The sequence below is a fragment of the Chiloscyllium plagiosum genome, unplaced genomic scaffold (genome assembly GCF_037043375.1).
Source record: "Chiloscyllium plagiosum isolate Xiang-an unplaced genomic scaffold, Cpla_swu_hap1 HiC_scaffold_13, whole genome shotgun sequence".
In the NCBI taxonomy this organism is placed as follows: domain Eukaryota; kingdom Metazoa; phylum Chordata; class Chondrichthyes; order Orectolobiformes; family Hemiscylliidae; genus Chiloscyllium; species Chiloscyllium plagiosum.
This window is the reverse complement of record NW_028270151.1, coordinates 49728033-49752340: the sequence shown is the minus strand read 5'-3', so window position 1 is coordinate 49752340 and position 24308 is coordinate 49728033. Positions and strand designations below refer to the sequence as shown.

Sequence of the window (24308 nt, the reverse complement as noted above, 5' to 3'; positions counted from 1 at the left end):
GGACCTCTAAGTACAGTGAAAAGTTTTGTTTTGCAAGCATACATGCTGATTATAACATTGGGATGCCTGGTCAAGGTGGATGAGTTGGACCAAAGAGTCTGTTCCTGTGCTGTATGACTCTGTTGCTCTATGACTGTTCAACTGGAATTGGATCCTGTAGCACAAAACATCATTCGCAAAGTTGAACATTACACTGACTGATGCAGCACCTTTACATGTGTTTTGAAGAAATAAGCACTTTATGTGTATGTTTAGATTGAAGACAATTGAACAATGTACTGAAAAGATGTCCACACAGAATTCCTAACCTGAAAGAACTTCATCCACAATTATCGTGGACCAAGAATTTTTCTTAGCTCAATGCCAAGAATGGATATTGATACATACATCTTTCCCTGAATCACAGGAACCATCAACTTTTAGAATACCTTTTGGTAGATATTGCTCCCTCATTAGTATTGGATTGTCTGCTAGGTAGTTCACATTCTAATAACATATGGATCATATCATCAAGGATCTACCAGGTAGTTTGTGTCTTAGATGAACTAAAATTAGGAATGTCATTTTCAAAGGCAAACAAGTGGTAATTCCATAATTTTTCTGTGAAGACATGCTAGACCATAAGCATATAGCTCACTTGAATACAAAGGAAATAAAGAGATTGGTGAGTGAATCCATACATTGGCCCAGCAATAATAAGGACATCTGTTCAAGTTGTGTGAAATATGTCAATTCCATCAATTTCAACAATGAATAGAATCTTTCCTTCCACATGAGTTTATTTCCAAGTTGTGGCTTTGAGTATAGGAGTTGGGACATCATGTTGAGGTTATAAAGGATATTGGAGAGGTCTCTTCTGGAGTACTGTGTGCAAATCTGGTCATTCTGTTATTTGAAGGATATTATTAAAGTGGAGATGGTTCAGAAAAGATTTATCAGGATTTTGCTGGGACTGGAGGGCGTTGAGTTACAAAAATAGACTGGAAAGACTGGGATTTCTTTCACTTTAGCGTAGGAGGTTGAGGGTAGCCCAAACTGAAATTGATAAAATCATGAGGGACACAGATAAGGTGAATGACACAGGTCTTTTCCGAGGGTGGGAGAGTTCAAAACTAGGAGTCATATTTTTAAGTGAGAGGAGAAAGATTTAAAAGACATGAGGGATGACTTTTTTCAGACAGGGAGTGGTTCATGTGTGCAATGAACTGCCAGAGGAAGTGGTGAATACAGGTATAGTTACAATATTTAAAAGACATTTGGCTAAATATGAATATGAAGTGTTTGGAGAGATATGAGCCAATCATAGGCAGGTAGGACTAGTTTAGTTTGTGAACATGGTCAGCGTAGACTAGTTGGATTGAATGACCTGTTTCCATGCTGTATGATTCTATAACTGGATAAAATTAATGCTGTTATTTTCTGTGTCGAAGGATACAATTTCGTTCTGACCACTTCACCAATTTGCTTTTTGTGTGACAAATTAAAGATACCACCAGTGCAATGATCGTTGACACATTGACAATGCTATTCATATGTTCAATATTTCTCAACAAATTGTATCTGACTATTGTTTGCTGTACTCTAGTGTACTCTTTCCAGGAAATGCAGGAAAATGGGTGCAAAATATATTTACTCTCCTTGTTACTTTTCGTTAAATGATCTTGCCGGAACACATTGTTGACACACAGTGATCAATAAATGTTGTTACTTGCCAACATTTCTGGTTAGCTATGTCAAATCTTCCTGCTACTCCCTTCTCAGGCTGCTCTCAGCTTGGGAGATCGATCCACATGGTTATTCCCTGCATGATCAATGAACATACAGACATGTATCGCAACTTTAACAATGGCAAAACATGGGAGTTTGAAATTTTCATGTGAACAATGGTCAAGTCTTCCAAATAAAGAGATGGCATATCCAAATCACATATCATCAACATTCAGTACGCAGGAGGATTACGTGCATACTGAAGGTATCATGTCAGACAACAGCCACATCAATAGCAAATGATACTCAGCAATGATGACAATAGACTGCAGAAGGAAGCTACTTTAGCAAATCATGGTAACTGTGGACTAATTCTGGTCATGTCACGCATCCACAAAGGTGTTCTCAAAATGTATAGAGAACATTTATGCATTCTCGCACATGTTTATTAGAGAAAGTGTTCCCATTTTCTAAACGGAAAAGTTGGGACGTAGTACCTTTAAGACAGTTATTTGACACTATGACATGTTACATTCCGGTTTAAAGGTATCTGCCTTGCCTTCAGTCACTCTCTCTGTCTTGAGATCAATGTATTCAGTCAGTTGTGTGTATATGAGCTACAGGAGCATCAGAGAACCTATGCCATGTGCATTATATGTCTGTGATATCGTTGCTCTATAAACAGTGTTACAAATAACTCAATAAGAACTGAACTTTCTGTGGTATACATTATGCTGGCTAACATACAGATAACCACAAACTATTCCATGTTTATAAATTAAACGTGCATTAATTCTGGCACTAACCCTCAGAAAACATCACTTTCCACCATTCTTCAGATTGAAAAAGTGCCATTTACAATGACTTGCTCTTACTATCTTTAAGCATTTTTTACAAGCCTCTATTTTATTTAAACAACCTTTTGTGATATTTCATCGTGTCTTCTTTTTAAAAAAAAATCATAGAAAATATCACCTCATTCCCTTCATCAATCTGTTTTATCAGAGAAACGCAATTGGTTCAGTCAAACATGATCTGCTTTTTACATTGCATTGTTGGCTATTTTAATTAATTCCAAGATCTCCAAGATGTCTGAGTTTTCTCCCTGATTGATGTTTCTAATACCTACTACCTTTTCTCAATAAAATGACAGATCTTCAGTTATTAGGAATATCCTTATTTCCTTCCTGAAGCAAAGATTTGACATATGCTAATTTAAAACCCTCTGACACCTGCCTACAATCTAGGAAATTCTGTAAGAGTCTGTCTTCTGCTATCTCCACCAACCTTTCCTTTACAACTTGAGGTGTAAGCCATCCATAAGGCTGATGTATCCACTGGAAACATAGACAGCCTCTCAATAACATTCTGCTGACAAACATCCACCCTACTCAAATTCTACCAACTTTCTTTCAGCAGTTTTTCCAACAACATCGTTTCCCACAGTAAACATTGAATAAAAGTAATCATTTAGTTTTTGGCATAACCCTGCACTTTGAAATATATATTATCCTCTTTATTTCTAAAAGGCTGCAACCAGCCTCCTACTCCCAGTTACATGCTGGTGGTATATATTTGAGTTACCTTAAACTCCTTCCTACTTTGCCAATCTTATTTTCCTCTTTCATTTTGCTCTGAATTAATTCTATTTGGCCTGGTACTTGCTTAAAAAAGTTCACTTGCATCATGATCCCCTTCTTGTATTTGACTATAGATTACATTAACCAAGAATGTCAAAATGGCTAATTCCCACTTTCTGCATCTAATTCATAATGATGTGACTATCCTTTGTGGCAGCTAATTTATTTTCACCTAACCTGCTATTCCTATCAGGTTGCCCGGTGACATACTGACATCAGCGCCCAGGAATTTAGAACGTGGAATTGTTCTTTTCTCGGGCAGGCACCAGCTGCAAGGGGTCAGCTTTTGTAAACTTCTGTGTTGTAGCAGCAATAAGAGGGAAATTCAAGCTGTCACTTAAAAGGCAGAAAGAAAAACTTCTGGAGAAACTTTAGATTGAATGAATAATGCATGTTTCCAGATGATAAATGATTATAAGTTTGATTCAAAGTGTCATTGGTTGCAGAGTGCTAAAATGCCATTACATGGATCTTGACAGTATAATTACGGTATTTCATTTTTCAGAATGAGCTGTGTTGCAAAAAGTGCTCATGGAAGTTTACTAGAAGGGAAAATGGGTGAATGCATTTGTGATCATTCAAATCACATGCCTCAGATTATGAATCTGAAGCTTTGGGTCAAAGTATTAAAATGATCACATTGAACAGTTGATTTTAGAAGTATTTAACAGACATGCTTGCATTGGCAAATTGGTGATTATCTTTTTTTTGTTACAACCATCCGCAGATGAGATTTGCCAATTTGTTATGGATTCAGACAGGAAGCCTCGAAACCATTACGTTCCTGGGTGGAAAGGGTAATCTGATTCCCTGTGGTTACTTACTTACCCCCTCAGTTAGTGGCAACAAGATTAATTTTAATTTCCCTTGGGAATTCATTTCTCCTAGAGCCAAATGAACTCAGGTTTCCAACAGACACAATTAACCAGGTGTTCTTGAATTAGCCAAAATGGTGAGTTTATTAGTTACTCAACACACCAATAACTAGTAACGTAATACACATACATACAGATTAGAAGGAAGAGTGAGTCTAAAAAGATGTTTAAAAGAAACAAATTTTTCTCTGAATTGTTCATGAAGTGCAAATAGTTGAATTCTGTGGCTTCCAGTAGTATTGATGGTAGTTGAACAATCGGTTTTGAGATTCCCGATTTTATAGGTTGATTGCAACTTTTAGACCTGATTGCTTTTGGCAGTGGCTGACAGGCAGCAGGGGGAAGTGAGGACTGCAGATACTGGAGATCAGAGTCGAAAAGTGTGGCACTGGAAAAGCACAGCAGGTCAGGTAGCATCCAAAGAGCAGGAGAATTAACATTTTAGGCATAAGTCCATCAACATTCCTGATAAAGGGCTTATGCCCTAAAACGTCGATTCTCCTGCTCCTCAGATGTTGCCTGACCTGCTGAGCTTTTCCAGTGCCACACTTTTTGACGCTGACAGGCAGCACTCTGGTGAAGTGGAGTTTTATTCTCTTTTTCCTGTTACCTACAGAGCATGGGTGTAAAAGTCACTTTTCTCAACGCTATGAACGTCACAGCACACTAGCCCACAAATTCAGACCTCAGGCCACTAACACACAGACTTGCATTGCATTCAGTATTAAACCCCTTTTTTGTATGTATTTTATCCTCGAAGGACAAAAATACAAAAATTATGCAAGATGTGGATTTCTGTCGAGATTATGGAGATAGTCAGTCCCCTCCCTTTTTGCTTTCTCCCCTGTTACATTTATCTTTGCGGTGCTGGGAAAGCTTCACACATGGTGTGGCATTTCAGAGTTTGCCAAACAGCAACTGAAGTTACATTTGCAGTTTTTTTTGTGTCTGTGGCAGACTTTAAAAAGAAACGCATTCTGGGATTGCAAGATAATAATGTCTGCGGTACTCGAATATTCTCATCCAATATTTCAAAATTATAAAAGGAGAATTCTGAAGAAAAGCCACGGGAGATCAAAATGGTACAAATAAGAAGCATTGTGTTTAAAGAAATTATTTAAAACAACCTATATTCTAAAGTTAGGAAAAGGCTTTATTCACAATGCTTGTTTTCCTCGACTTCACCCCTCCTTTCCTGAATGCAATGAGCCTGGGTTTTCTGGTCAGAACACCAATCACCATTCATTCATCTTAATGTGTTAACCAATTGAAATCTAGACCAATGATTTTTGTGGAGAATAGTTCCATGAACACAGGAAACTTTGCAATACCTTACCTAAATGAGCCAATATTTGAGTATTGTCAAACTTTTGCTGTGGTGAAGGGATTGTGTTTCCTTGTCCTTTTCTCATTTTGCAGCACTGGTGAGTAGGTGGAGTGGATAACTTTGTTTTCATTTCATTCTGTCTACATTTGAGCATTGCCAGTAAAACTGAACTAACAACATGATTCAAATTCAAACCAAGAACAAAACTAAGAAACATGCTTCGATCATCTAGTAAGACCTATAATGTGACCCACCTTAACCTTAAAACATGACTAAGTCCCATATGATTATATTGACAAGTGTATTACTATTCGTATGTGTGCCATAAATGTCTAGGAAGATCCAAAGTTCATTCTCAAATCCGTGGTGAGTTAGATGATCTCAGTTAGGGTAACAGCAGGACATTATGATTAATCTCAGCATTTTTAATATAATGAGGGAAAAAATAAAAGTCAGGTTCTTTTTCCCAAGTACTATCTATTTGTCCATTTTAGAATAGCCGAAGTTTGTGTATATACACACTTTCCATATACTTCTGTTCTTCTGATTTTTTTTTTTGCAGTGTTCTAGTTTCTTGTAGCAATTCATTTCTGAGCGGTTTTTCAGTTATTATTTCTGGTGATGATTGAGGCACATGTCTCAAAGCTTTGCCATCATTCATTGGGACAGTCTAGTTTCTCACATTCACTCTGACACTCATTTGTTTTGTACTGGCTTGCTCTTTCTCAGAGATTTCTGAGTAAATTAATCAATCCTGCACTTTTAGCAGGGGTGCATGCTTAGAGATCATGTGGGCAGAGATGGAGTTGGGAGTACTATAACCTAGCTCTTCAATTAGTATCCACTTTAAATACAACTCTCATCAAGAATATGGAATCAATAAACTTACATTTTATTGTACAACTGTTACTTCTTACTCTGACTTTAGCATAGTGTTTTCATCTTCCTCAGAATTCGACAACATTTTGGAAGATGAAACTTGAGTGTTTCTTAATGAAATTAATCATGATACGTTCCTAGTAGTTAGCCAGGTTACTATTGTTTCTCAAACAGAAACCAAATTGCTGGAAAAGCTCAGCAGGTCTGGCAGTATCTGTGTAGAGGAATCAGGGTTAACGTTTCAGACTCAGTGACCCTTCCACAGAATTGATAGTGGCTCAGAAAAGTTGGCTTTTATGCAGAAGATAGGGTGTTTCTTGTAATGATTAGTTGTGATGTTGTTTTCAAGTGATTAGATTTGTTGGTCTCATTTCTCCCTACAATTAGGCATGTTGTTTTAATTTCTTTCAATGATTCAAAGCAATTTTTTTTTGCCTGTGATTATCTACGATGCTCTCATTTCCCGTGATTGGTTGTGACGTGCCTGTCTTTTTCCCAGTAATTAGCCACAATGCTCTTGTTTTACTTAGTAATTAGCTTTGCTACTGTGATTTGATTTTTCCAGTGATCAACCCCAACTCTGCTGTTTACTTCCACCCCAATTATTAGCTATGCTGCTTTAGCTGCTAGTTTCTTGCAACTTACAAGTAGTGCTAAGGTTGCTTAGTACAGATTGGTTATGATACAGTGGCACTCATTTTTGAGGTAATTTGCTGTGACTTTTTTTTGCTTATGCAAGCCATTTTTATGATCCTTGATGGCACATTTGTTTTTCATTGTAGTTTGATCGTGTCCTCATTTTCAGAACTTCACTGTAATGCATTCATCTCTTGTAGAGATCCACTGTGATGCTCTCATTATTTGAAGGGCTATTATTTCTCAGAGGGATTTGGTGTGACATGATTGTCACTTGCTGCAAGACTCTCATTTCTCAAAGATTTGTCCCAGTGCTATTATCACGTGTCGCTATCCCTCCAGGTTCTTTAATTTTTGACAAGGTTTCACTGCACTGCTCTAATTCTTCATCGCTGTTTCTGTGAAACTTGTTTGCTGCCAAGATGCACCACAAGACACTCAATTTTTACAGCAATTTGGCAAAGCACTCTCATGAATATTACTGCCTGATTTTTAACACCCATTTGTCAAGAATTAGGTTAAAATCTAACGCTGATCCTAATTAGCATACTTTGCACAACAGTTTGTGGTACATATCACCTGCTGTTTTAATCAATGCTGGCTTCCAGTAGAGAATGCAGCTGTGATTTTTCAAGGATGGGATTACTCCTGTTTGTTAATACAAGTGCTATGTTGTCGGAGTACTAGCAATTAAAAGATTTAGTATCCAACATTTTCATCTTCTAAGCAATCATGGTTACCTTGTATCATAACTCAGAGACATGACAGGATGTATAAAAAAGTTGTAATGTCTGTTTGCATGTTTCTATGTTGCAAACACGCTTACTTTCTTTGGAAACCACATTACTGCAGAAAAAGCTGAAGTAGGCATCAAAGCAAGCAATCCTTAAAATATGTTAACGAATGTTTCCAAGCTAATGCATATTCTAAGTTGACAGTTAGCTGGTGCATTCTATCAGTGAGTGATACATTCTTGCCCTCCACTTAATGAATTCTAAATTATAGCTAGGACTCTTCATGAGAACTTACAGGACAGAATAAAAGAACACTGCAGTCTATCTGGTCAGTCCCAATTTTTAGTAAATATTACAATTCAAAATCTTTCCCATACTTATCTATCCAAATTCTTGGACACTGGGAATGGCCACAAGTGCAGATCCAAAACCTCTAAAGCAAGTCTTCATTTAGACGCTGTGTTAGTAACACCTTTCCCAAACCCTGGTATCTGGTCTTTTACTACTCCAGCTTCTCACATTACACGGTTCTTCTTGCACCAGTCATTGGACACATTCGCTATTTACTGCAACCTGAGAGATTCCTCAGAAATGCTTACCATCACCATCTACTGTGAACATTATTTCAGGAGACGTTGCCATACATGCCAGTGGCTAGGGCTGCTTGACATGGGGTTGTTAACAGATTTTGAGGACTGAGCTAATGAGTTCCGTTGAGGACCATCAAGCCTGAAAGTTGGCAAAAGGGAGTTGAATGTGCCAGTACCAAAAATAAATGAGTGGATGCTCTGCAGTTCCATTCAGAGGATGAAGCTATTGTGAAATGCAATGCTTCCTGAACTGATCACTCTCTTTAGTGTTGAATACCTAATCTTCTGTATTGAATTTCAGCAGGTCCCACACAGCAATGGGAGAAAGTGGATGATGATAATGATGAGAAAAATGGGGAGGAAGTCTTACCTGTTGAGAAAATCCGAGGACGATGGCAGCAGTCATCTGTGCCTCCAGCAGCCCTTCATCTATTCATCATCTATTGCACAACATTCATCAGCCAACATTTTCACCTGGTAAAGTCTAGGTATGGGGCTGAAAATTTTATGCAAAGTGACTCACTGAACATGAGGTGGATGGAGAAATTAGGAAGTGGACAAGGACAGTGCAGCAAAGCAGATTTGGAATGCACAATATCGAAAACAGTGTGGACAAAAAGACAAAGTCCATCCTACCTGACTGCTCTCACTATTCACAGTGAGGTAGATGATCTAAAGGGCACAAACAGAGATAAATGATTATAATATAATTACCATTACACAGACCAGGACTGAGAATTGAATATTCAAAGATATTCAATATATAGGAAGAACCAACAAGAAGAGAAATAAGGTGGTGCTGTTCTGATAGTGCATGATGGTATCAATAAGAGATGATCTCATGTCAGAAGAACAATGTTTGGAATCTGTCTGGGTGGAGCTACAAAAAATAGCAAGGGCAGCAGACATTGGTTGGAGTTATTTATAGGACTCCAAATGGTAGTCTAGGGCATGGTATAAAGCGTGGTAAACCAATTGAGCTCTAAAGCTATGGAGGCCACGTTGCTGGAGTACCTTAGAGACAGATTTCTCGAACAGCATGTTGAAGAGCAAGCTAGAGGACAGACCATTTTGGATCTAGTATTATGAAAGGAAAAAAGCTAATTAGTAATCTTGTAAAAGAGCCTTTGAGATGAATAATGATAGAATTTTACATTGTTTGAAAATGAAGTAGTTAAATCTGAAGGAAGGGTTTTCAATTTTAATTAGAGAAATTATGAAGGCATGAGGCAAAAAATTGGCTGAGCTGGATTGGGAAAAATATTAAAAGGCATGACTATATATAAACAATAGACAGGCTTTAAAGAATGATTACATGTCTTGCAGCAACTTCAAAGTGAAAAAACTCAAAGGTCAGTCAACTGTAGCTGACAAAAGAAGTTAAGGATTGTATAAAATGAGAAGGCTTAGAAAATGGCCAGAAATGGTAACAAACCTGAAGATTAGGAAGGTTTTAGAATGCAGGAAGAGGAGGAGCAAGAATCTGAAAAAGAAAAGAAGAATAGAATGCAAATGCAATGTACCCAAAAAAATTGGACGGTAAATGTTTTTACAGGTACATTAAAAAAAATGAAATGTTCGGCGAAGGGAAATGTGGGTCCATTAATAGTAAAGTCAGGAACATTTGCAATGGAAAATACAGAAATGGCAGAGAAGTCAAATGATTATTTTGTGTCTGTTTTCACTGAGGAAGATACAAGAAATTTGATAGATTTAGAGATCCAAGTGACAAGGAAGAATGAGGATAGAAGTAAATTAGAATTGGTAATGAGGAAATTAATTGAACTACAACCCAGAAAATTGAAGGAGGTGGTGATAGAGATAGTTGATGCACTGGTAATTATTTTCCAAAACTCCATAGATCCTGGAACAAAGACCGCATATTGGAAGCTTCATTTAAGAAAGGAGTAAAGGGTGAAGAAAGGGCACTACTGACCAGTCAGCCTTACATGAATAGTAGAAAAAATGCTAGAATAAAACAGAAGTGTGATAAATGGACACTTGGATAAAAGTGATCAGATGGGGCATTGTCACCATGGATAAGCTAATGAGAAATCTGGAAGGGTAGAGATCAGCATTCCAGACATCCCAAGGAAACTATTTCAGGATAGGCATTTACCAGAATGAATATATGCAAAAAAAAAGTAAAGATCAATAGGATAGCATGAAAGAATGACAAATCCCTATGATCTGATGGTTTTTATCCCATTATTTTAAAGAAAGTTGGTGAAAACATTGTAGATGCTCTACGTACTCTGATCTCTGCAGCAACACTATCGACTGCTTTTGTTGGATGAGATTACTTATTTCCATCATTTTGGAAAAGAACTTCCCATTTCTCCTGGGCACTTTTTGGGCAACCTCTGGGGAGACGTTTCTAAAGTGTGGTCCCACTTTATTTCCTGGTCTCTAACATCTCAAGGGGTGGGTGAATATGATGGACAAAGGTTGAGTGAAGATCCTGGGTCACAGAGAATAAGTTGGAAATTGGATCAAAAGATCCCAGTGTTGGGAAAGAACTACCTGCCAGAAAAATATGCTATTTAACCTTTGTATACATTTGAAATGAACTGTGAAGAATATGTTTTCATAAGAAATTCCATCTTGCCCCTGAAAACAAGATTCTGTCCATTGATAGATTAAGCAAGTGACGAAAAATGGCAAATAGATTTCAGTATTGACAAAGGTGAGGTCATCTACTTTAGATCTGAGAAGGATAGAACAAGGGTTTTTCTAAATGATGAAAAGTTAGAAATAATGGAATTCCAAAGAGATATCAGATTCTGGATGCATGGATCAAGGAAATAACTTAAAATAATTATGTCCAATGGAACACTGACCTTTTATTGGAATGCAGGAGGTAAGAATACCCACTACAACTCTCCCAAACCCTGGTGAGATCTGGTGTTTCTGTGAACAGTTCTAGTCGTCACATGTTCGGGAGGATATATTGGCCTTGGAGAGGATACAGAGTAGGTTCATCAAAATGATGTAAAGATTCCAACAGTTAGTTTAAGAGGAGGGATTACTAGGATTAATGTTTTATTCCTTAGAAAGTAGAAGAAGAGAGAGATTGTTTGAAGGTTCCAAATTAGGAAAGGTAGAAATATAGTGTTTTCACTGATTTGGACAGAGGGTGCAATCTAAAAAAGTGTTAGTAGTTTGGATTGTATTCAATGAATGATAATTGATGTTAGTTCAATTGTTAATTTTATGATTGATAGAAATTACTTTACTAATAGACTGATGTATGACAATGGTCACAGTTGAACAGTTTCAGCTGCTGTAACTTCAATAAGGGTTTTCCCTCATTGTGTAGATCAGTGGAGCACCTGTCAGTTTTATTGTAGAATGTGACAATTTCTCCTCAATACCATACAACACCCCCACCCCCCACCACCAAGAAAAATGGCAACAGCCAGAATGCCAAACACACATTAACGTAAAACCAGAGACTGTAGTGATGGGTAAATTTAAGAAACCTTATATTCTGACATTTAGAAACTTGGGGCAGTAGATATTCTATCATTGTTTTCAGTGACTATCAACGTTAGATTTGCAATCCTGCTAACTTGCTACATGTTTCCCATTGTCGACTTGATGTCTTTCAGTTAGTGTTTGGACCCCACTCATGTATCTGTATGAGTTGCCTCTGACTATACATCCTTAATATCTCTTCACTGGGACTGATAGCTTCAGTGACATGTGTCCCAAAATCCCTATCCTATATCATATCCTGCTGGATAATACCTATCGAGGGTGATTCATCAATGGAGGCAAGAACACTAGGGAAGATGAGAACCCAATCCACTTGGGATATGTGCATTCAAGTGTACAATTAGAAAATGCTGTGCGCAGACAACTGGCTGCTGTAACGTCTGAAGCGATAAGGGAATGTAAGAGACAAACCTGATTTATAAATAATGTTCAAACATTCATTTGTTAAACTTGCAGGAAAAGCATTTCAATATATAAAATCAGGTGCCATATTGAGATAAAATTTACAAATTGTTAATTGAAAAACTAACCACAAATCAAAAATTTATCATAAATGTTGTTATGACTGTTTTCTATCTATAGTAACTGGAGTTATTTATTAAAACAAATTACCCAGTTTTAAAGGAGTATTCAGCCTTTTGCATTAGCAAGAGTGTAAATTATGGAGCAAAATGCTCTGTGTGAAGAGCTTTTAAGGGGAAACTGGAAATGTCTGGTTTTCCACTGTCGATTCTCACGAGTATGCTATTAGCTCCAGTCTTATTTTCCACAGGAGATGCAGATCTGCTTCTGGAAAAGCAGTTTTTTATTATGGAACCTGTTCTAATATATGCCATTAGCTTTCCTTGTATAAGGCCCTATGCACTCAGTTTTTTTTATTCTGTCCATTTGTTCATTATATATGAAATAGTGTAACAGCTTATGAAATTCTGAAGTGTTTTTGTGCTGTTGACTAGCTACCTGATTTTTCTAACAATCTCTAATGACTTCTGATGTTTTAGATGAGTGTTCTTCCAGTATTATGCTACTCTTAAGTATATAGAGTCATAGAGATGTACAGCATGGAAACAGACCCTTTGGTCCAACCCGTCCATGCCGACAAGATGGAACTACACAGCTGAATTCTAAAAGTAATTTCTGTTGTTACCTATGGGATTACAGGGAGATAGGCCAAATTGCCATCTGTGCGTGTTGATAAAAAGATGATCTTCATTCCCAAAGTAACAAGGAGAAATAGAGCTAGGGTCCAGGCTAGGACTGGTTCATTTGTAAAGTGTTATTAATGCAAATTTTTTTTCACACAAGCTATTTACTTTTTTTTAATTATATGTTACTGTTTCAGCACTGTTGGTATTCTTTCATCACCTTGCAACAGGCCAGCTTCCATGAATTCCTAATGGCCACCCATCGCCTCTTAATGAGCTACCTAATGATCTCACCACCCAAATATTAAGGCAGGCCATCTCTCTTTCCCACGTGTCCTATGCTGTCTCCTTACCACTTTTTTGGAAAATTTTCCAAGTTGGAAACAGGGAGCAGACCAGCACACCATGTTTTTGCCATCCCATTGCCATTCATTCCTGACCTAAAGCAGGAAATTCATCGTTTGCACAAACCCATCCCATTTTCATTCGTCTTGTTCTAATGAAATGAAGACTAGGCTGGTTCTACAATAAGTAAACAGTCCACTCTGCCAGGTTATCACCCAGTCAGTAAAGATGAACTAATTAATTAGAGTATTGTAAATGTCTCCAATTCTAACCTGCTTTCATTCATGCATTGCTTAAAGTGTTTTAATGTTAAACCCCTAATTATAATCCAGCCAATGTATATTCTAAAAATGCTTGATGTCTTTTTTTGCTTTCAGTTCTGAAAAAGCGGGGGAAATAGCCACAGTTCCATTGACAAAAGTAAGTGCCTGTTAATCTATTGGTTGCATTTTTCAGCAATTTGCAAATAGAAACCAGTGAACTTTAACAAAAAGTTCAGGCTAAGACTATGGTGAAGTGGTGATAATGATGAATTAATTTCCATTCTTGAATTTCTAATAATATTAAATGTCATTTGACTGCATCCATATTTCTATTTCTTTTGCTAAGTGAGAGCATTATGATGTAACATTATCTAATTAATACAATGCACACTGCCAGTTTTTGTTTGTTGATCTGTAATTTTCCGAGGGTTCAAATGCAGCATTTTGTGAACTCCTTATTGTTTGCTTATTATGAAGTATATGGTTTCCTATGTGCAGATCCACTTTGTGTTCCATGTTGCTGTCTTGTCTGTGTAAGCTTTGCTTTCAAACATAAGAACTACAGTGATTGTGAATTAACAGGGTTGTTTTTCATATTTACACCTTTCCTATCAGTTTATATTGGTATCCATTGATTACGATTTTCTGATAACAGTTAGAAAGTTATTGTAAGTCATGCTTGACATTCTGATTCCTATTCCAAACAGATAAAATTCACTGCTGACAAAGCAAGCTCTCAAAATTTCCGACAAGTATAATTTCTGCTTCAAATGCATTCTCTATACTTTCATGGTGTATACAATACAAGTTATAGAGTCAGAGTCAGAGATGTACAGCACGGAAACAGACCCTTCGGTCCAACTCATCCATGCCGACCAGATATCCCAACCCAATCTAGTCCCACCTGCCAGCACCCAGCTCATATCCCTCCAAACCCTTCCTATTCATATATCCATCCAGATGCCTTTTAAATGTTGCAATTGTACCAGCCTCCACCACTTCCTCGGGCAGCTCATTCCATACATGTACCACCCTCTGCGTGAAAATGTTGCCCCTTAGGTCTCTTTTATATCTTTCCCCTCTCAGCCTAACTCTATGCCCTCTGTTCTGGACTTCCCCACCCCAGGGACAAGACTTTGTCTATTTATCCTATCCATGCCCCTCATGATTTTATAAATCTCTATAAGGTCACCCCTCAGCCTCGAACATTCCAGGGAAAACAGACCAGCCTATTCAGCCTCTCCCTATAGCTCAAATCCTCCAACCCTGGCAACATCCTTGTAAATCTTTTTCTGAACCCTTTCAAGTTTCACAACATCCTTCCGATAGGAAGGAGACCAGAATTGCACGCAATATTCCAACAGTGGCCTAACCAATGTCTTGTACAGCTGCAACATGACCACCCAGCTCCTGTACTCAATACGTAATCTTGACTTTAAATTCCATTTCATCATTTGCTGCATCTTGAAAATGCTTCTGTGCCTGTTACGATTTTATATTATGTTTGTTTAATGTCATTTGGTACTCTCTTAAATGGATATTACATTCTCTTTGAATCCAAGCCTGTCTCCATCTGTACAGATAAACAAGTGTACAAGCAAGTTGGCAAATGAGAGCATTCACTTCTCCAGAAGGGTGTACAGTCACTAGGTCAGACGATCTGTCAGATCTCTAAAATATTACATTGAACTTTGAAATGTTAGTACCTTTAACCTGTCTGCATAATTAACAAATCAATTACACGTTGCTGTGTGCTATAATATACATTTGTTTTGAGATGAGCTTTTATCTGGGGAAGGATGTGCGATGAGGGGAGTCTTAATGTGTTTCTCACAGTCAGTATGCCTTTGAGAAATGGTAATGACATCATCACTGCAGCAAACATGTGACCTGAGGGTTTAAGGTCTCTGACTCCATTTCTCATGGAACTGCTTGTAGCATTACTCTGTATTGGCTGTCGGCTGGTCAATTGTAAACACTAACATTTGAGCTAGTATTAAAATAGTGCGCGTGTGAATATAATGTCTATAGTAAATAGTCACATTCTTCAATAGCAAAATATCCATTGCTACAAATGAAAATGCTAGCCTTGTCACATCAGGTAAAATACCCTACTGGGGTGAAAACTCTCATCACCTTGTTGGAAACAAATTCACAACAGCACCTTTTATCGTCTTTTCAAAAGAACAGGAATGACTCAAAATGTCAGCACAAATGTCTCCTGGTCAGAGTTAACTACTTGGGTACTAGACAGGTCAAAGTAATTTCCACACCACTCCCTTTCTTTACCCTAGTGGTGAATAAAATAGGCATGACCTTAATTGTCTGTTTTCATTCCTGTGTTATTTTTTCTCTGGAAAAAGTTGCTAGCCTGTAATCGTGGGCCGTTGCTTGAGGGATACCACTCAATATTAACCAAAGTCAGGAGATTCGCGCTTGGTGTCTGCAAGATATGTATTAGAAAGATTTACAGGTTGCTAATCCACCCATTTGGCTACATTATTAATGCATCTTCAATGGCTATCAAGCCCTGAAGTGGGATAAATCTGGAACCTCTGGTTATGCTACAGACTTCCAGGGTTAATGTTAGCCATCGTTTCTCTTGCAATCATTGATTGAGCATCCGTAGGGTTCAATGACATATTTATTCATCCAATTCAGTTGTTAAACAAATACATTGTGAATAGAATGATAGCACTGAATACTCTGTGGTATCATGCCTGTGTCAATTCTTTCATAGCATCATCCAAGTAATCCCAGTCCCCTGTTCCACAAGATAATTATAATTGAATGGAATGACTGAATTAATTTTGTGGAATCCAGTTATCTATTCCAAACACTTTCAATGATCTAAAACCAATAAACAATTTTTTCAGTGTCTTTAGCATATTAATGAAGGATGTTGTGGTGCATTACAACTTTAATTGTGACATCTATATTAATTACAGATATAGACCAGCTCTCTCAAACTCTACCTAAAATTTTACTAGCCCTGATTAATTTCAAAACCCATTACTGGTTAAAATATTTTAGAAATTCTTAAAGTGTAATTCATTTTGCAATTATGTTAAAAATCCATGAGTGACAGTCCATTCACATTGAGATGTCAGTTCATGACATTGGGGGTGGCACGGTGGCTCAGTAGTTAGCACTGCTGCCTCACAGCACCAGGGACCTGGGTTCGATTCCATCCTTGGCAACTGTCTGTGCGGAGTCATAGAGATCTACAGCACGGAAACAGACCCGTCGGTCCAACCCATCCATGCCGACCAGATATTCCAACCCAATCTAGTCACTCTGCCAGCACCAGGCCCATATCCCTCCAAATTCTTCCTATTCATATACCCATCCAAATGCCTCTTAAATATTGCAATTGTACCAGCCTCCACCACTTCCTCTGGCAGTTCATTCCAAACATGTACCACCCTCTGTGTGAAAACGTTGCCCCTTAGGTCTCTTTTATTTCTTTCCCGTCTCACCCTAAACCTATGCCCTCTAGTTCTGGACTCCCTGACCACAGGGAAAAGACTTTGCCTATTTACCCTATCCATGCCCCTCATAATTTTGTAAACTTCTATAAGATCACCCCTCAGCCTCCGACGCTCCAGGGAAAACAGCCCCAGCCTGTTCAGCATCTCCCTATAGCTCAAATCCTCCAACCCTGGCAACATCCTTGTAAATCTTTTCTGAACCCTTTCAACTTTCACAACATCTTTCCGATAGGAAGGAGACCAGAATTGCACGCAATATTCCAACAGTGGCCTAACTAATGTCCTGTACAGCTGCAACATGACCTCCCAACTCCTGTACTCAGTACTCTGACCAATAAAGGAAAGCATACCCAAACACCTTCTTCACTATCCTATCTACCTGCGACTCCACTTTCAAGGAGCTATGAACCTGCACTCCAAGATCTCTTTGTTCAGCAATCTCCCTACGACCTTACCATTAAGCGTATAAGTCCTGCTAAGATTTGCTTTCCCAAAATGCAGCACCTTGCATTTATCTGAATTAAACTCCATCTGCCACTTCTCAGCCCATTGGCCCATCTGGTCAAGATTCTGTTGTAATCTGAGGTAACCCTCTTCGCTGTCCACTCCACCTCCAATTTTGGTGTCGTCTGCAAACTTACTAACTGTACGTCTTATGCTCACATCAAAATCATTTATGTAAATGACAAAAAGTACAGGACCCAGCACCAATCCTTGTGGCACTCCACTGGTTACAGGACTCAGTTTGCACATTCTTCCCATGTCTGCGTGGGTTTCTTCCGGGTGCTCCGGTTTCCTCCCACAGTCCAAAGATGTGCAGGTCGGATGGAGTGGCCATGCTAAATTGCCCATAGTGTTAGGTGCATTAGTCAGAGGGAAATGGTTCTGGGTGGGTTACTCTTTGGAGGGCGGGTGTGGACTTGTTGGGCCGAAGGGCCTGTTTCGACACTATAGGGAATCTAATCTAATCTAATTGGTCTGATTGGGCACATGTCCCTTGTTCTTTTCAATTGACTGAAGTTCTTCTGTCTTTGATCCTCTTGCTTGTGAATCAAACTACTATAACCCCCTACTAACTATTGCCCCTTTGCAAAATATGAGGCATCCTGGTCAATCTTTAAGTGCACTATGATTCTTCTTCAAAACGCAATATTAACTCTGTTTCTCTCATCAGATGTTGCAAGGCTTGTTGAATTTCTCCAGCATTCTGTTTGTTTCATATGTCCAGCATCCACAGTTGTTTTGCTTTTATCGTGGTCAATCTTTGGATTGGTAGTTTTCAGTTGGTTCTGCTATAACACGTGTTTCTTCAATGCAAATTAGCTTTAAAGCGATTGGAGAATTTAGACTGTTATTTAAAGAACACATACTTTCCTTACCTGTGTTGGCTACAACGCAATTCTGGCCCCATTAGTTTAGATGGTGCTGCTATTGCGCGATTTTCTTAAAATGCAAGATCGTATGAGAACAGAACTATCGCATTATATCAGAACTGACTGTATTCCTAATTCACGGTTGGCTTCTTTAAATTGTCATCTTAATGGTAAGAGTGGTGCTAGAAAAACATAGCTGGTCAGGCAACATCCGAGGAGCAGGAGAGTCGATGTTATGCACTACACTCTTCGACTCTGATATCCAGCATCTGCAGTCCTCGCTTTATCTTAGTGTTAACACTTTGTTTTGTCTCTTTATTCACTTTTTAACATGTTGATCATTTCTAAGATTGTTTTACGACAGTATGTCCCTCTTAGCTTGCCAATTCCATAGATCTTTAACAAGATATGGAGACACTGCTGAACAATTAATGCATCTGCTTAGTGCATGTAATGTCACCTCCTAGTGATTAACTAACATCCTAAATGTCTCAAATGACAACTCTAAGAAATCTCAAATTTAACCACCAGAGCTATGTCTGAGTCCACAGTAGCTGTTGATACCTAAAAGAATGTTCAAGAAAATCAAGCTGATACACATAGACCTGTTTTAAAACATGACTGTGTCTGAGTAAAAGCTGTACCAATTTCTAAAGCATTTTCACATTTGTCAGCTTAAGTTTGCATCAGCTTGAGCTATAACGTAACAATGAAACCATAAACTTATACCTTTTACTTTTAACCTGCCATACAGCTGCTTTCTTCACAAAACCAATGTCTAATTTAATTCCTCACCTGTTTAATTAAAACAAAATGAATAATTACTGTATGCTTTTCATATTGATGAATTAGTTATGGTAACCAGAACACCCTTTGTATTCTGTAACCTACTGATAAACAAAATATCACAGTGAAAGAAAATTATTTATATCATAGTTCATATAGCTTTATTCCATTTACTGCTTTCTATCCATGTCTGTCCCATTGCCATTCTTGGTAATACTTGTGTTATTTTTGTGCTATGAATTCTTCTTAACTAATGAGCAAGCCCTCCAAGTTGTATACATGTGATGGCAACAGTGGCTGTAAGTTGAAATATTTCTCTATTTAATGTTCTTTACACTTTTTGTGTTTTTTAAAATATACTAGTGTTTTGATACCATGTTATCTAGGAAAATGTTAATACATTAATCTCCATGTTTCTGCAATTGTTGGAAGGTAAAATGTTATGTGTGATTTGTTTATAAATAATTTATTTCCTAAGTAGGCTTAGCATAGGTCGATATATCTTTCTCAAAAGCATTCTTTTCATATTCATAGGTATGGTGATAAGGAAAATAATGTTTTATATGGTAATTTTAACATAGGCTTTCAAACATAATTAAGTAATGCAATTCACTTTTGAGTTTATATATTTTTGTGATGAAACCCGGGTATTAGAAACCATACCTTGCATTATTCAGATCGGATCTGAGCCACTTGATGATATAATCCCTTTATTATGTTGCTTCTCCATAAATGTTACTTTTTAAAACATCCAAACCAATGCAGAGTTCAGTTTCTTTAAGTTTTATTACTGAATATGTTTTCATTGAGAGAATTTTGTATTGTGTTTACTGTTAAATGGACTTTAAACGAAAGAATTAAATTTCATAGTTAAATAAAAATTTGCAAATGATGTGAAGATTATATACAGTTGACAGGCATTGGGCAGGTGAGCTGTTAATGTTGACTTAATTTTATTGAATGATCCATCCCCACTACAATTGTGCTAGTCTCGATGTAAACTGCTCATATCATGTTGACGTCTGTAGCCCTCATCAGAATTACATTAATCTCTCATGAATGTATGCAAACTAAGGTTGTATGATCTAATTAAGATCCAATTATGGTTTTAATTGGGTGGGCCAGAAGCCCCTCATGTCTCAGGCCATTGAACAAAACTTTGGAGGATTGGCTGGTGCACGAGAAAGTCAATTCAAAGGGTCATTTAGATCATTGTAATTTGTGTGCTGTTTGCTTGGTAGAGTTCCAGAGGGTTTTAGGGCATCACAATTGCTTGTTTCTGTTTCTCGTACTCTACTGACTTACAAAGATTAAGCTGTCACACTTTATTGTAGATACTATTTTTTTTCTTCATTACTTTGAATAGAGAATTTGTGGAGGAAGTACAACCAACGAGATTGAAAAATGTAGAATTTAAATATAGCAATACTGCCCTGTGCCCTTCAGAGGAGCACGTTGAAACAAAATTTCATGCTAAATGGCAAGTTGTTAGATCAGAAGATCAAAGCCTTGCGGATGCTTAGGGGACCTTTTTAAAGGAGAAGACCGAGGCAGAGAGATCTAGGTAGGGAATTCCATAGCTAAGGGCTCATAAAGGTAAAGGCATGGTCATCCAAGATGCAGTGAAGATGTTCACCAGACTCGACCAGAATTGAAGGATGCAGCTATCTGAGTGTTGTGCACCCAGAAGAGATTAGAGTTAAGTAGGGGGAAGGCGCGGAAGACATTTGAGGTCCATTTTTGCATCATAAGTCCTGCCAAATGTTTGGATCTTTAACTAAATTTAAAAGCATGCAAATGCAAGCTACAATTGATCCTCTGTACTGTGGCTGAATTTTTGGACATGGATTAGCCATAACACACAGCAGAGTAATCTGAAAATATTGAAAAGTTCGGCTAGCATCTGTGGGAAGAGAAACCCAAACAATGACTCGGATTTGCAGGTCTAATGATGGTGAAACAGTCAACATTTGCTGTCAAACAGGTCTGACCCCTACGATTCCTTCTATCTTTGTCAAAATATTAAGAGCATCCCAAATTTAAGCCAGAGCACTTAGTCAATTGTTAAGTTCCACAAAGCTTTGTGCTGTGACTTACAGTGGAGTGCTCGGAGTTAGGATAGGAAAGAAGGAGGTGCTCTGTTTGCTTTTGCTTTTTCCAACATTTCAGCTTCGAGGGATTGGTTCATACTCTGCTACAAGATGAGAAAAGATTATTTGGTGATTATTTGGTACATGACTAAGGTTTATTCTATTCCCAAGGTTTAAGTAAAAAAGCGACTGGTGGTCATTAGTAAACTATATAAAAACAAAAGTAATGTATAGTTGAAAACAATGATGAAGCCCTTAATCAGAAACCATTACGTGCCCTGTCTTCCTTAATGTATCATAGCTGCAGCATGGGTAAGCCTTTGGTTGCCAGTTTAGGCCAGGGTAAACACATTAACAGGAAGTGTTTGAACAGCTTCAGTTTGAGCTGAAGCCTGAAATACAGATACTGGAACCCATCAGGAAGGGAGAGAGCTACCTGGATTTTTTCTGCCAGGAAGCAGTCACACTTCTAGGATTTGGATCTTCAATGTTCAGAAGAGTATAACTGAGGCCATTAAGGGAAATGGGGGAAGAAGCCTCAGTCTTTGCAATAGTCCCAGAAACTTGAGATTTCTTCAGCTTGTTTGGATAAGATTGAAGGATGGAGAGTGGATGAGTTAACCAAGTAAAGCAATGTGGTACAAGTTAGCTTGCATGGGCACAAAAACAGAAGTTGCTGGAAAAGCTCAGCAGGTCTGGCAGCATCTTCACAGATGCTGCCAGACCTGCTGAGCTTTTCCAGCAACTTCTGTTTTTGGTTCTGATTTATATCATCTGCAGTTCTTTTAGTTTTTGTTTAGATCACCGTGGGATTCAGGGAGGGCTAGCCAATTGGATACAAAATTGGTTTGACAGTAGGAGTCAGAGGGTGGTGGTAGAGAGTTGTTTTTGAGACCATCAGTATTCCGTACTGAGTCCACTGGTTTTCATTTATATATAAAAGATTTAGATGAAATTTTAGGAGGCATGGTTAGTAAGTTTGTGTATGACACCAAAATTGGTGGTATAGTCGTTAGTGAAGGTTAGCTAAGATTACAAGGGATCTTGATTAGTTGGCCTAATACATTGAGGAGTAGCAGATGGAGTTTAATTCAGATATATTCAAGGTGTTGCATGTTTGTAAACAAACAATGGAAGGACTTGCACAGTTAATGATAGGGCTATAGTTAGTGTCGGCAAACAGAGACCTAAGCATTCAGATACATAGTTCTTTGAAAGTTGAGTCACAGGGTGGTTAAGAAAGCATTTTCCAACAGAGAAGGTATGTTTACCTCCTTTGCTCAGACTATTGACTAAAGGAGTTGGGATGTCATGCTGAGGTTGTATTAGACATTGAAGGCACTTTTGGAGTACTGTGTAGAGTCTGGTTGACCTATTGTAGGAAGGATATTATTAAGCTGGAAAATGGTCGGAAGAGATTTACCAGGATGTTGCCGGGACTGGAGGGTTTGAGTTATGAGGATAGGCTCGGACTTTCTTTCCCTGGAGCATAGACAGTTGAGCAATGACCTTTAAAGAGATTTATAAAATCATGAGGGACATAGGTAAGGTAAATGTCCACGCCCACTAGCAACCCGCCCTCCACTCCCAGCACCTTCCCCCGCCACTGCGAAAAGTGCAAAACCTGTGCCCACATCTCCACTCTTACCGCCATCCAAGGCCCCAAAGGATCCTTCCACATCCAACAGAGATTTACTTGTACTTCCACACAAGTCATCTACAGTGTCCGTTGCTCCCAATGTGGTCTCCTCAACATTGGGGAGACAGGATGCCAGCTTGCAGGACATTTCAGAGAACATCACTGAGACACACGCACAAAACAACCCCACCGACCCATAGCCAAAACATCAACACCCCCTTCCACTCAACCAAGGACATGCAAGTCCTGAGCCGCTTCCATCGCCAAACATTAACCACCTGATGCCTGGGGGAAGAATGCCTCATCTTCTGCCTTGGGACACTTCAACCACACGGCATCATTGTGGATTTCACCAGTTTCCTCATTTCCCCTCCCCCCAGCTTATCCCAGATCCAACCTTTCAACTTGGCACCACCCTCTTGAATGGTCCTACCTGTCCATCTTCCTTCTTCCCTAACTGCTCACCCTTCTTGCCAACCTATCACCTTCATCCCCACCTTCATCTTCCTATTGTACTCTCAGCCACCTTGGACCACAAGCCTCATTTCTGATAAAGGGCTTATGCTCAAAACATCGATTCTCCTGCTCTTCGGGTGCTGCCTGACCGGCTGTGCTTTTTCAGCATCACATTTTTCCACATGAAAATTAGCAAAGGGCTCACCAGATCAGAGATGAATGTATGGTTCACAGACTAGTGCAGCAGAAGTGAGTTCTAGTTTATAGGGCAATGATGGAATCTGTATCATTGGGACTGTCTCAGCTTGAACTATGGTTTAGATCAGAGTGGTGCTGGAAAAGCACAGCAGGTCAGGCAGCATCCGAGAAGCAGGAAAATCGATGTTTCGGGCAAAAGCTCTTCATGAGGGGGGTGAGGCTGGGGAGAAGGTAGCAAAGAGTACAATAGGTGGATGGGGGTGGGGATGGAGGTGATAGGTCAGAGGGGAGGGTGGAGCAGATAGGTGGGAAGGGAGATTGGCAGGTAGGACAGGTCATGAGGACAGTGCTGAGCTAGAAGGATGGAACTGGGGTAAGGTGGGGGGAGGAGAAATGAGGAAACTGGTGAAGTCCACATTGATGCCCTGGGGTTAAAGTGTTCTGAGGCGGAAGATGAGGCGTTCTTCCTCCAGGCGTATGGTGGTGAGGGAGCAGCGGTGGAGGAGGCCCAGGACCTGCATGTCCTTGGTAGAGTGGGAGGGGAAGTTGAAATGTTGGGCCACGGGGTGGTGTGGTTGATTGGCTACCATCAATGTACTCTTTGCTTCTTTCCCCCACCCTCCTCTCTGACCTATC

At 38.8% G+C, this 24308-nt stretch overlaps 1 protein-coding gene across 5 annotated transcripts in view; it reads left to right on the top strand.

The window, feature by feature from the left end:
• The window catches only part of LOC122555934 (uncharacterized), a 316199-nt gene that overhangs the window by 204086 nt on the left and 87805 nt on the right, over positions 1-24308 (top strand). For all 5 annotated transcript variants that reach the window (XR_015759187.1, XM_087993574.1, XM_087993575.1 and 2 more), the window contains one exon: positions 13754-13796. Coding sequence is in view for 4 of the 5 variants with exons in the window: in XM_087993574.1 (XP_087849700.1) it covers positions 13754-13796 (43 nt within the window). In the remaining variant the exon portion in view is untranslated. The remainder of the gene's footprint in view (positions 1-13753; positions 13797-24308) is intronic.